The 13,085-nt window shown below is 37.4% G+C and overlaps 1 protein-coding gene across 1 annotated transcript in view; it reads right to left on the bottom strand.

The window, feature by feature from the left end:
* The window catches only part of LOC108442168 (mucin-5B), a 42,595-nt gene extending 33,781 nt beyond the window's left edge, over positions 1-8,814 (bottom strand). Inside the window, exons 1-10 of the mRNA XM_037545455.1 lie at positions 8,805-8,814; positions 4,747-4,803; positions 4,400-4,661; positions 3,631-3,745; positions 3,294-3,384; positions 2,673-2,779; positions 2,353-2,548; positions 845-970; positions 480-597; positions 232-370 (exon numbers count right to left, since the gene is read on the bottom strand). Of these exons, the coding sequence (XP_037401352.1) occupies positions 232-370; positions 480-597; positions 845-970; positions 2,353-2,548; positions 2,673-2,779; positions 3,294-3,384; positions 3,631-3,745; positions 4,400-4,661; positions 4,747-4,803; positions 8,805-8,814 (1,221 nt within the window). The remainder of the gene's footprint in view (positions 1-231; positions 371-479; positions 598-844; positions 971-2,352; positions 2,549-2,672; positions 2,780-3,293; positions 3,385-3,630; positions 3,746-4,399; positions 4,662-4,746; positions 4,804-8,804) is intronic.
* Positions 8,815-13,085: the final 4,271 nt, after the last annotated feature.

Genomic DNA, 13,085 nt, shown 5'->3' with positions numbered 1-13,085 from the left:
AGTCTCAACAATAACCCATTTCACACCAAACCACTCTGAATGTATTTGTGCACATTTATTGTGGAGAAATTCTGAAAAACTTACCATCATAATCCCACAATAATTAAATACATATAGGCGGCTACACAGAACTTAAGGGACCTTTATGTCATGGTCAACATCAGTGGATTTGAAAAAAAGATGGCTTTGGCTGGTTAATTGTTGTCTTATCTTATAATTATGACGGAGTACCTTGGACAGGACATAGGAGCAATCTCCATGAAATGTGTAGGGCTTTTCATCATAGGTGATGATGTGGGCTCCTCCTTGCACTGAGCACATCCCAGGGCAGTCTTTGTCCACACAGTTCCACGTCCCACCAGAGCAGGTACTAAATGGTACATTAGGATTGCTGCTATTAACAAATTTACAAGCTACAAATCTGAAAATGTGAATTCTCCTCCACAGAAATCAGAGACTTTGTATCGATACAGGCTTACCATTCTTTGCAGCTAGTTGAATACCCTTCCCCAGTGGCGTACACCGTCCCTTCATGGTTGCAGCTGCAGTTACTCAGCGGTATGCATCCAGTGTTGCTTATATCATCAAGGACAGTGCCTTCAAAGATACGAAGATGTTTATGTAGCGGCTTCATGTTAATGGATCATAGATGAATAGGTGTTCCAAATAAAGTACTTCGCATTTCATTTCCCTTAATGACTCAGCTTTGTTCTACTTAGCAATGGACATAAAGCAAAACAGATTAGAGATCTATCAATCAAAGGTGTGGTCTGCATGCAGTTATATGTCTATATACTTTAGGGACACTTAAAAATTCAGGTGAGGCCTCAAAAACAAACATTACCTGGAGGACAGAAGCATCCATCAATGCAGTGTTCTCCACACGTATGTTTCCTCTCTGGGTTAGAGCAGGTGTCCATACATGGACTCCCACATTCCATATACACTTTGTTTTTTGGGCAGGTCATTGCTGTAACAGATTGAGAAGAGACCAAATATTACGTTTAAATGTGTTCATATTAAGTTATTTGTCAGTTCAAAGCACTGGGAATACACTATGAATACTTCAAGGTTATTTTGAACTGTAATTAGAATGAAAAATAGGAAGTTTTTCTTCCACTTCAGTGAGAACTCCCTATATAGGACTGCTGGTCTCAGACGACATCGCCGAGATTCAAACATACAACCTCCTGGTAATGAAATGAACCCTTACAGTTGCAATTCAGGAGCTGTTCTTTTACTGTATATTCGAAAAAATGGCAAAATCAGCATTTATTACTACTGTTGATGATTTAATGTAAATGCAGGAAAATTACTGCAAACAAAATGCATTTATTATTGGAATTACAGCAATAATAATGTACAATAGCATTAGTAGCAGTGCATTACCAAAAAATGTACTTGTCATGTTTGTAAAATAAATATGTTTATTATTATTGCAATTACAGCAGTAATTCTATATTATAACTGTAATAGCAGTGCTGATTTATCCAGATGTATGCAAATGAGCAGCCTGCAAAATGTGTGGTAGTAATATTAGTACATTGGCACCACATTCTGACATCTATAGTCTAAGTCTGAGCAATAATTTATAAATAACTCAATAAAATCTGTGACATGTTGTGGAATTCATCGACACATAGGCATTTTGACGCTGTTGTTTTATTTCACGAATGGTAATTTTCTGTATTATTGTCTGAATTTTGCACTGTATTTACTCATTTTCTTGAAAGACAAACCTTCATGCAACATTTACAGATTTTTCCTGTGAAAAGACAGTGAGGCTTGCACTTTTTTTGTCTTATTTTACAGCATTTTGGCTGACGCTCTTATCCAGAGCGACTTACAATTTGATCATTTTTACACAGGAAGGCCAAGGCGGTGTTAGGAGTCTTGCCCAAGGGCTCTTATTGGTATAGGATAGGGTGTTTGCCCAGGTGGGGATTGGCAGAGGTGTTAACCCATACACTATCCCAACCACACGTACTGTATATCGTGTACTGTATATGTGCATCTAATTAACTCCGTCTAACTTCATAACAGCCGTAACCTCAAGGATTTTACCAACAGCTGCCGTGCAAGTGTTTAAAGATTGCTAGTCAAATTACATGCTTTGTTGATTTTTCCAGTTTATATTTATCTTCTGAGAAAAAAAAAGTCCTATAGCTTTCACACAGACCACATGTGTATTTTATTTGTTTCGATTTTGGCTAATAAAGAGTAATTGTACATTAAAACATACCAAACTCTCTTTCTGTAGAGGATGTGTTCACTTATTTCCATTAGAAAATCAACAAAACCGTGTAACTTGACTCAAACTTTTGCATACAACAAAAAGTTCCATCTACTCACGGCAGAACTGCTCTGTCCTCCAGTTTGCAGGCTGTCCTCCTGCGTGAACGCACTGGCGAGAGTATTCAGCTAAGGTTTTACACAGGCAGAAAGCTCCGGTTGTGTTGCACTGGCACTGATCCTCCACGCAGACTTTGGCGAATTGTTCGACTGATATGAGAGGAGTGCAGCTGCTGAACGCTTGGCTGAGAAACAACTGTTGACAGAAGTTCTGTAGAGAAAGAAGTAAATAAATACATATTTATTTATTTATTTATTTATTTATTTATTTAAAGAAAACAAGCATTGATGTATCTGCGCCAAATAGTAGCTACTGGTACCTCATTTCCACAGTTCACGTTATCTCTCTCTGGTTCGTCCTCACAGATTTCTGTAGGACCATCCATCTTCCACAGATTTCCATAAGTGGACGTGGAGAGCAGCACACCTAGAACATATAAAAAAGTGTTACATTACAACATTTCCACCTCAAGCAGATCATGCGGTAATTAAGAATGGACCACATCAAAGTTCTACACACTTAAAAAAGAGGGTTCTTCAAGGGTTCGTTAGTAAAGACAATGGTTCTACACAAACCCTGAACACCCTGTATGGTGAAATAGTCAGACTAATGGGGAATGTGTTGTGAAAGGTTCTATATAGCACCAAAAATGGTTCTTCTATAGTTACAAGCTTGACATTGTAGCAATAGAGGAACCCTTTTTTTGTTCTGTATAAAACCCTTTTTTACCCTATAAACACTGTTTTATATAGAGCCATATACAACACATTCCCCATCAATCTGAAGAACCCTTTCACCATGCAAAGAAACCTTTAATCATGCGAAGGGTTCTTTGAGTGTTCATGGTTCCATATAAAACTATTTTCTTAACTACAGAACCCTTAAAAAGGCTTTTTTTAAGAGTGCAGAAGCAAGAAAAGGTTCTGCAGTTGTACTTTACCATCCCTAATAAACTCATTGTAAGTCGGGATTTCATTGAAGTCGCCACAAAGTCCACACGTCTGATTTCTGAACTTTGGATCCAGTTCAACCTGGAGAGAAAAAAAGAGGCAGGATTTTTTGTAATATTGTTTCAGCAGGGATGATTCATCTGTCATAAAACTTCCCGCAGCCAAGTTCTAATGTTTTACCAAGGTTAGCACAATATGTACTCCACATTTGCCAGGTCTTATATATATATATAAAATATATATATTTTATAAATATATAAAAATATAATAATGACTGTATATATTAACAACAAGTCAGTTGAAAGGATTTTGACTGATTTTGATTACCATGAAGGCATCATCTGCATTCCACAAGGCTGTTAGGCCCAGTGTAGCTTTGATTACGATGTATGTGCCGGTCGTCTCAATGAAAACTCCAGAGCCAAGGAATGGAAGTTGTTCACTTAAAAACAAACAAACAAACAAAACGTTTCATTTCATCTAAAGTAATGAGCAAAGGTTTTCAGACACCTGAGAAGAGTTCATTTAAACAGCTGTTTAACTGGTTAGTGAGCATTTATTTGCTAAGAAAATCACTAACAAATACAAATATATAATAATAAATAATAGTATAATAATGTATGTTAAGATTCATTTGACCATTTACAAACTTCTCCTCGAGGAAGCCAGTTTTATTTGTAGTCATTCAATTCCTGGCTTGGTTAATCAGTACTTCAGAAAGTTAAATCAGATGTGGTTCTAAGGTACTGTACAAATATTTGAAATAATTGAATAAATAATTCAATAAGATGTGATGGTTGGTGGAGTGCAGGGGAAATCTGGATCTTTGTTAATCAAACTAGGTCGAAAAACTGTTACTTACTGTATTTATGTTTATTTGCATTTTTGTCTAATGATATATGGTGTTTTGTAATGGTAAATCCTTACTGCCAAGATAAACAACTTTAATTAATGTACATATTAATGTGTGATGTATATTGACTTTGGATTATGGCAGATTAGTAGAGCCTTCTTGAGTCATAAGTGGTCACTAAGCATTCAAATAATGACCCCCCCCGGTTCCCTATTGACACACAGTTCTAAGATTTTCACTCACGTTTGGCCATTGACAACTGTGGAGTCTTTGGTCAGCTCCACCACTGTGCCGTCCAGCTTCATGGTGATTTTGCTGATGGTGGGCTCACTGTCCTGTACCTGGCGCCTCAGCTGAATGTTAAAGGTCTCATAACTGCTCCCACACAGCTTGGTCATGATGTGGTTGCAGGTGGACGGGAGCTGGAAGACGTCTCCATCGAAGGTTTTGAAATGGTAGTTACCCCATGTGCTGCAGACCTCCTGATTGTGTGCGGAGATTATTCCTGAAAAATTAAGTTTATTTTATTAACTTGACTCAAGTACAAAAGCAGATTTCACAACAAATGTAGATACATCATAAACCTGTACCTGCAAACATCTTTGTCGTAGCCACTGGATCGATGATGTTGACCGTTGTGGGGAACGCTGGAAAAAAATTGGAAAATTTTATAACTTCATTATTTAGTAAATGAATGTATCCTAGTGCACATGCTGTATTTAAACCATACCGAGTTCAAACCTCTAAAAACTGAATTATTGGAATTCAAATAATTCAAATAATGCAACACACAAGCAGTGCTTATGGCTACACAACTTTCAATATGGTTGATAAATATGGTTCTTATCAAAAGTGAAGGGACATCCCAGAATAGTAAGCCACTGTTAAGCTATAATAGGTCACAGTAGGTTTATTGTATGTATGTCTATATCACTGTTGTCAGAAGAAAACCTTGTATCTCCATTTTTGTCATTTTTCAGTTTTTGGCATAATTTGAAAATGCCTGCTGCCCTTTACATTGTGTGCAAATTTCATGATGACTGGACCAAAAGAAATGACCAAAAATTACTACAAAAGTCTGGTTCCATTCACTTAACTTAAAAGTTAAGTAGGTTTTTTTCTTCTCCTGTAAAGTTACCGTTTTGGAGATATGAGGTTTTCTCACCGCTGTCGGACCAAAACCTCGTATGTCTTTTTTTGACGCTTTGTACTATTTCTTTACAACATCCTCAAATTTTATGATGAATGGAAAATTCCAAAGTTTTAGAATGGTTATTTTATCCTGTAATGACTATTTTTTCTTAATTTATTGTCCAGCATAATATAATACTATTCCAGTATGTTAACTGTGGTGTAATGTATAATAACAATAATTGATTATCAAGTTACTTACTAGTTTGTGCTGCAGCCATTCCGATAGATAGGGTTATCCATATTAGCAGCTCTCTTGGTATTAGTTTAAATGTCCCCATTATGGCTGTGTGGAGCGGCAGGCACCCCACAAGTTCAATGAGAAATTCCCTCTCTGTCCAGAGCTTTATACCACCTGTCTTTCAGGTGGGACGTCAGATTCTTCAGCTTCGGTGAAGGTGGGGCCTTGGCTAAGTTTAACTTTCCCAGAGTAAATGTCTTCATGGACTGTGTAAAAACACACCCAAAAACACCTCTCATGAACGTCACTGCTTCAGAAAAGAGGTTTCAGAGGTGGTCATCACTTTTACAGTCTCACCTATTTAAAATCATAGAATTCTAAAAATCAACCACAATTTCATCATAATAATTACAATCGTGGTGAAATTAGAATAACACTACACAATGGACAGCAGTATCACTTTGTTTGAACAACTTTGAGAAATGTAAACTTACTCAAACATGACTTACGTGTACGTATGTGTGCTGTGCCCCAAGGTTAATGTTAGCACTGTAGCACCTTATGTCAACTCTTTCCTCTGCTCATCTCCACCTTGGCTTACATTTATTAAATCAATATCTAATATCAACAATAGGTAAATATTCTTACATATAGACACAGACTGGAGGATCCTTCTAACTCTCTATGTGAAACAGTGCATAGTGCTCAAAGCGAAGGATGTTTTTTTTCCCTAAATTTCTTTATGTATTCACACTTAGACTGTTTAAACATCGTGTGAACTGACAGATGCATCTGTTGGTTTCCACATCCTGTTATACTTAAAATCATAGAACCATGACTTGTTTACATAAGCACCAACATAGAACATAGAACATATATTTTTTAGGTTTGAGACACTTTTCCATTCACGTCCAATCAAAACGGAATTCCACTCACTTTTCACAACTTCTGTATTATTCAGTGGTTGAGATGTAAACAGAGTACGGCTGGGCAATTTGACAGTATATATCATTACTGTGGTTAGTATGTCACAAAACAGTACAGCGTGAGAATCATTACGCATGTAAAAGAGAATGAATGAATGATTTACACAATATCAGCACTAAATTACAGCAATGTCTGATAAACGCTCAGGCTGAGGGTGAGTGAATGCTCTGTTTGAGTAACAATAGTGAGGTGAGGTTTTCTTGAACAAATGATGTATAAATATCAGCGCCCATCCCAGGCTATAGCTAATGATTTCAATAATGACTTCATAATAAATTAAGCTGCACCAGTGACTCAACGCAGTGAAAACACAGATACATAACTCCCAGTGAAGGTTCAAGGAAAGAGATTATGACTGTTCTATGTGGGTCTAATTTCAATTCAGACCAATAGGGTGAGTCACACGCCTCTCCAGGATCCGTATCCTGTTCTAAAGACACAGCTCCAAACAGCAGAAATGGACCTAAGAGAGAAACAGCAGATGACATATACATTTCAGCCAGCGTTTAGCCGACGCTCGTATCCAGAGCGACTTACAAGAAGAGCTTTGTCTGTCTAGAGAAAGTATCTTTGCTAGTTACCAGTAGGTTAGAGGGAAAGACGGTCCTGAGCTCAGATACTGATAGAAACAAAGTCACTGTAGATACAGAGCGAAAAAGGTTTAACACAGAACTCTGTGCCATTCAATACAATGCAATACAATAAACGTCATGGTTGGTTAGTGTAGTGGTTAACACCTTTGCCTTCTACGCTGTAGACTGGGGTTCAATCCCCGACCAGGGCAAGCCCCCTACACTATACCAATAAGAGTCCTTGCGCAAGACTCCTAACACCACCTTGGCCTACCTGTGTAAAATGATCAAATTGTAAGTTGCTCTGGATAAGAGCGTCAGCCAAAATGCCATAAATGCAATATATTGCAATACAATAAAATATAAGTGCAGCTTATAATTCAATGCTCATTTCAACTAACCGTCTTTCAATTGTATTTTTACATTCAAATCAAAACATATTGGATTCACTTCTATAGTAAGTTAACAGAACAATTACTTACTGGCTACACATTCTGTTCATTTCTTGGACTGTAAAGATCTAAATCTAAGTTCGCATCCTTTTTTGATCAAAACATTTCATAATTTGTTACAGTGTACAGTGTACTCGATGTGATAGAATGTGTGTTGACTAACTTACAGCAGCAGCAAAAGTCTTCGTGATGCTCTCACGTCAGCTATATATAGAAATACATAAGACGTTTTGTGACATGCACTGAAAAATATCTGACTTACAGCTGGTCAGCCTGTCAACAGAGCCTTGATCACCAGAAAGAAACAAAATGTATAATTGTGTATCATCAGCATGGCTATGAAAACTTTTGTTTCCCAATGACATCCCCTAGAGGTAAGATGTACAAAGAGAAGAGCAAGGGCCCTAAAACTGAACCCTGTGGGACTCCACAAAAACCGTTATATCCTCTACAGTGAATTCTACAGTGATTTCCCAGTGAACGCAAGAACTCTCTATGCATTATATGATTTAAAATATTCTAAAATTGCATCTGAGAGACCATCCCAATATTCAGGGTGGTGTATTAGAATTTTGTGATTGATGGTATCTAAAGCTGCACCACGATCCAATAAGAACAAAATAGAAGGATTTTTTGCATCAGTGCTGAGCCACTGCCGACACAAACCAATGCTGTCTCGTAGTAAGGTTAGACCAAAAACCTAACTGAACCTTACATATAACTTGTCTGATGCTAGATATGCATATAATTGCTTGAAAGTAACTTTTTCTGGGACTATACTTTAAAAAGTAAGGTTAGAAATTGGTCTAAAGTTAGTACGGTGGGATCCATGCTGCTCTTTTTTAGCAGAGGCTTCACCAGGGCTGTTTTAAAAGTGTCTAAAAAACACCTGTTGTCAGGGAACAATTTACAATAGGAGCTTGTTTCAGCTGGCTGAGCTATGCTCTGGCTTAAAATGTCTATTTTGTTTTGAAAATGATCGTAGATTTTTGAAGATAATTTACCATCAACCAGAGTAGCAGACAAGCTAGGGATGATTAGTCGATCTACGGAGGAAAAAAGGGATTTGGTAGTATATTTGTGTTTATTAATTACACTAGAGAGGTATGACTGTCTGAATACTTTCATCGCATCAATGTAGGTGGAGATCTGCTCTTTGAGAATATCATAATGTACCTGCAGTTTAGTTTTCCTCCATAAGCCTCCGCATTTTTATGAGTACTCTGCACTTTTATTTTTACATTCAGTAGATATCGCAGGCATACCCGCAATCATCTAGGATTTAATGACTGGGATTTAAATACATTTTGATCGGTCATATTAAAGAAATGTGAAAAATGTACTCCATGTCATCAGTGTTATTAAAATAAATAGCTTAAAATGGCCATTAACTGGTCGTATTTTTAATTCATTTTAAATTAAAATAAATTAATATACACGCTTAAAAATGATGACGCTTTGCATGCTGACATTGTTTTTGCTTCTCTGTATGTTTATGTAATGTTCTCTGTAATGTTTATGAAAAACCGGCTCTTCTCTTATTACCAGCTTGACACTGTAACAACAGAAGACCCCTTTTTTGGAGCTATATCGATCTTTTCAAAAAGGTTCTATCTAGAACCATCTACAGCATATGCTCCCTCAATCATGATGCAAAGAACCATTTAACCATGAACAGCGTTCTTTGGGTGTTTATAGTTCTATATCTCTACATTATGTTTCTAAATAGTTCTAATTCTAATAATAATTCTAGTAATAATTCTATTGGTCAAAGAATGTTGGAGATGGAGCTGCCGGGTAGAAGGAGAAGAGGTAGACCTGAGAGAAGGTTTATGGATGTAGTGAAGGTGGACATGGAGATGGTTGGTATGAAAGTAGAGGAGGCAGTGGATAGGGCAAGATGGAGGCAGATGATCCGCTGTGGTGACCCCTAAAGGGAGCAGCCGAAAGAAGAAGAAGTAGAAGAAGAAGAAGAAGAAGAAGAAGAAGAAGAAGTATCTCACTTTATTCTTTTCTAAACATTTTGGCTTAGTATCTCAAAATAATGACGTATTTTCTCCAAATAGTCATTTAGTATCTCAAAATAATCACTTTAAATCCTCTGAATATAGACAATATTAAATATATTAAATATGAATACACACACACACACACACACACACACATTTTCTAAGCCACTTCTCCGTCAGGGTCGCGTGGGGTGCTGGAGCCCACCCCAGCGGTCATCGGGCGGAAGGCAGGATACACCCTGGACAGGTCGCCAGCCCATCGCTTGGTTGGTGTAAAAGTAGAGGAGGCAGTAAATAGTTCTATATTTCTACACTATATTTCTAAATGTATTCTACATTTTCTTTATTACAACAACCCAGAAAGAACCATTCTTTAAGATGGGATGGGAAATTTAAAAAATGAATAGAAAATTCAAATAATTTTGCAAAGGATTGGGCCTTGTGTTTGACACATAGGGCGTATATGGTCTTTCCAACCGTTTTAATGGAAACAGGGACATATAGCAACCTCTCAAATATATAGCTGACACAAGCAGTTGTGCTCCTGTAGCAGCTACAAAGGACAGCAGTATTAGTGAGAGCAGCAGCATTATACTGCGCTGGACTACATTTACATGCTCGTATTAATATTTACAGTGTCCAGCAGCTTTGTGTTCAACGTTTTTGTTGGGTCGGCTAAAGTTCTGCCCCTCAGAGCTTTCACATGTCTGCATTTATAACGGTCGTCCGAAGTCAGCTAGTTATCGCTGTTCTCTGTGGTAAAATATTCCATACCTCTGTTTTTTGTTTTATTTTATTTGTTCCTCATACTGTTATGGAGTGAGTTTCCTCAAACTTTAGTTGTTTGTTAACATTAGTTGCTTTCCCTGCTTGACTTCTCTCCCTCCGGTTGATCCTCAAGTTAACATTTTAGCTAGCTATCTGATAGCTTTAGCTAGTTAGCATTAGTTATGCTCCTGTTTCTTTCTTAAATTCTTGTCTAGTGTCGCCTCATCTTTTAGAACTAGCAGGTCGTGATAGGTTGCATTTACTCTCTTTATGCTCTCTCTCTCTCTCCGTCTCTCTCTCTCTATCTCTTTCTCTCTCTCTCTTTGAACCAAACTAGATTGTCTGGCTAACATAAAGCAGTTTTCTGCAGACAACCTACAGAGAGGAGAATTCCCGCTCTGCAATGTCTTCCAGGTTTCTCAAAAGCTAGAGGGCGTTTCAAAAATTGCCATAAAACTGTAAGAATAATGCGGTTTGGCAGAACGCTAACATAGCTAGCCTGCTAGCTTTAACGTTTGCTATTCCTTTGAAGCTGGTCTTCCTCAAACTGCTAATGCTAAGCTATCTAATTAGCGACTGCAGCCTGCTTGTCTGCCATAAGCTAAAAGAGAGTTTAAACGATGTCTGTCAAATAGACTTTACATATAAACGTTTTGGTTTGCGTTTATATCACAGACGTCGGCGTCCTTTAGCTAAACGGGTCAGAACCTGGTCCACGTTCGCCCGCTGGAGCCACCAGCTTATGGAAGCTAACCTAGCTTCCTTGTTTGGGAATACAGTTAGTTAGAAATGGCTTCTTTAGTAGCTTGATAGCTGCGGCTAAACGACGTCTACCAAATTCGTTCTACATAGAAGAACTTTTAATTCTTTTGAAGACAGAAATATTACAGAAATCGCTGGCATGTTGTACGACAGAGAGGCTGCTTGATGTGAGGAAGCAGGGCTACGTCACATACACAGCATTTTAGCTGTGTTTAAAGTTAAATCAGTGCTTCTTTTCACTTTCTGTTCTGACTTTTTGTCATGATAGTGCACAAGAAATAACATATCAGTGCTGTCGGAAGAAAACCTATAGGAGAAGGAAAAAACATACGTCACTTTCAATGGAAGTCAATGGAACCAGAATTTTTCCCATGTCATTTTGGGTCATTTCCTTTAGGCCATTCATCATAAAATTGATAAACAATGTAAAGAGTAACAGACACTTTCAAATGATGTCAAAAACTGAAAAATGCGAGGTTTTCTTCCGACAGCAACGATATGAACGTGTTGTAGCTCAGTATTTGAGCATTATAGTTCACTACTATAGCATTTTGTGATCGCCTCAGCAGTAGTTGTGTGGAGCAAAAGTAAGATTTACCCTGCTAAGGCTTAAGATTAAGAGTCCCACAATGGGGGAATTTCACTTCCGCATTTAACCCATCCGTGAAGTGAAGCACCGCATACACATTAACTCTAAGATTTTATTTCCTCGTTGATGACCCTGAACAAATTGTTTAACTTCTCATGACCTGAATGAGAAACTTTCTCGTGTCTGGCTCAGGAACTCAGGAAACTTTATCAGGCAAGCGTCGGTATGTTCAACTAACTTTGAACATACTTTAAAAATGTGCATGTATATATTTTTTGTTTGTTGTGCCAAGGGAGCTGGTTACCCAAGAAAACCCTAAGTCTAACACCCGCTAACTAACACTTGGTTATTGGTTTATAGACCTCTGAAGGCGTCATTCCATAGTTGGCAACATACGCATAGAAAGAACTAAGCATACTTACAGAAAGAACTGTTTTATGGGGAAAATGAACAATATCTCAGTTCATGGCCAACAGAAATGCCCCAAAGCCCTCTTTTTACATTGGATCACTATGATTACAAGGTCATTCAGGAGCCCGAATATAAATATGCCTTTTACAAGCAAGCCAACAATTCTAGTCACTGAAATAAAATAAATTCAATTGTTTTAAATCTTATTGCCGTAAAACTCACAACATCAGTTACTCGGGTTGCCAGTCTTATGATGTTAATTCAGTGTGCAGCTGTTTTGGCTTGCATGTATCAACGTATTTGTGTACATTGACATATCAGACTGTACATAATAATGTATTTGTGTACAGTGAGATATCAGACTGTACATAATAATGTATTTGTGTACATTGAGATATCAGACTGTACATAATGCAAATGTGTTGGTGTAGAATCAGAGTTTTCTTTGAGCTACCATGTTTCTATCACTGTGTAAAAGATGTGCAAGACTTCCTTTATTGTCAGATGCAATGGGATTTTTTCAGAGCAAATACATGAGGAATGATAAAAGGTGTCTGATGCTTGAATTATATTCAGTACAAAATTACATACAGAAAGGTCGTTTGTGGCACAAACAACATAAAGATCTATGAAATGTTTGGCTTTGTTAGATCCTGTCTTCACAGAGCAAATGCAGCAACAAAATCTGATTGATGGGAAAAAGCAGATTAAACAGCACAAATAGTCACGTTTTTACCTCATATCTGCATATAATGTCACATTTATATCAAATTATTATTATATTATATTATAACTTTCCATGTACGCTTGAAACAATGTAAATGTAAAGTCCTATGTAGGTCTAGGCAAAACTTTAGTCTTCCCTGTTCATCAGAACGCAGGCCACCCCAACCAGACAAGCAAAGGATTTCACTAGTTAGGATTTTATTCACATATTTTTGTGCACACTTCATCACACCAAATTAAAAAGACTCGAAGAAAGCAGCAGTTATTGAATAAACGTTTGA

This window comes from Pygocentrus nattereri, chromosome 15 (genome assembly GCF_015220715.1).
Source record: "Pygocentrus nattereri isolate fPygNat1 chromosome 15, fPygNat1.pri, whole genome shotgun sequence".
Taxonomy (NCBI): domain Eukaryota; kingdom Metazoa; phylum Chordata; class Actinopteri; order Characiformes; family Serrasalmidae; genus Pygocentrus; species Pygocentrus nattereri.
This window is presented reverse-complemented; position numbering and strand designations above follow the sequence as displayed.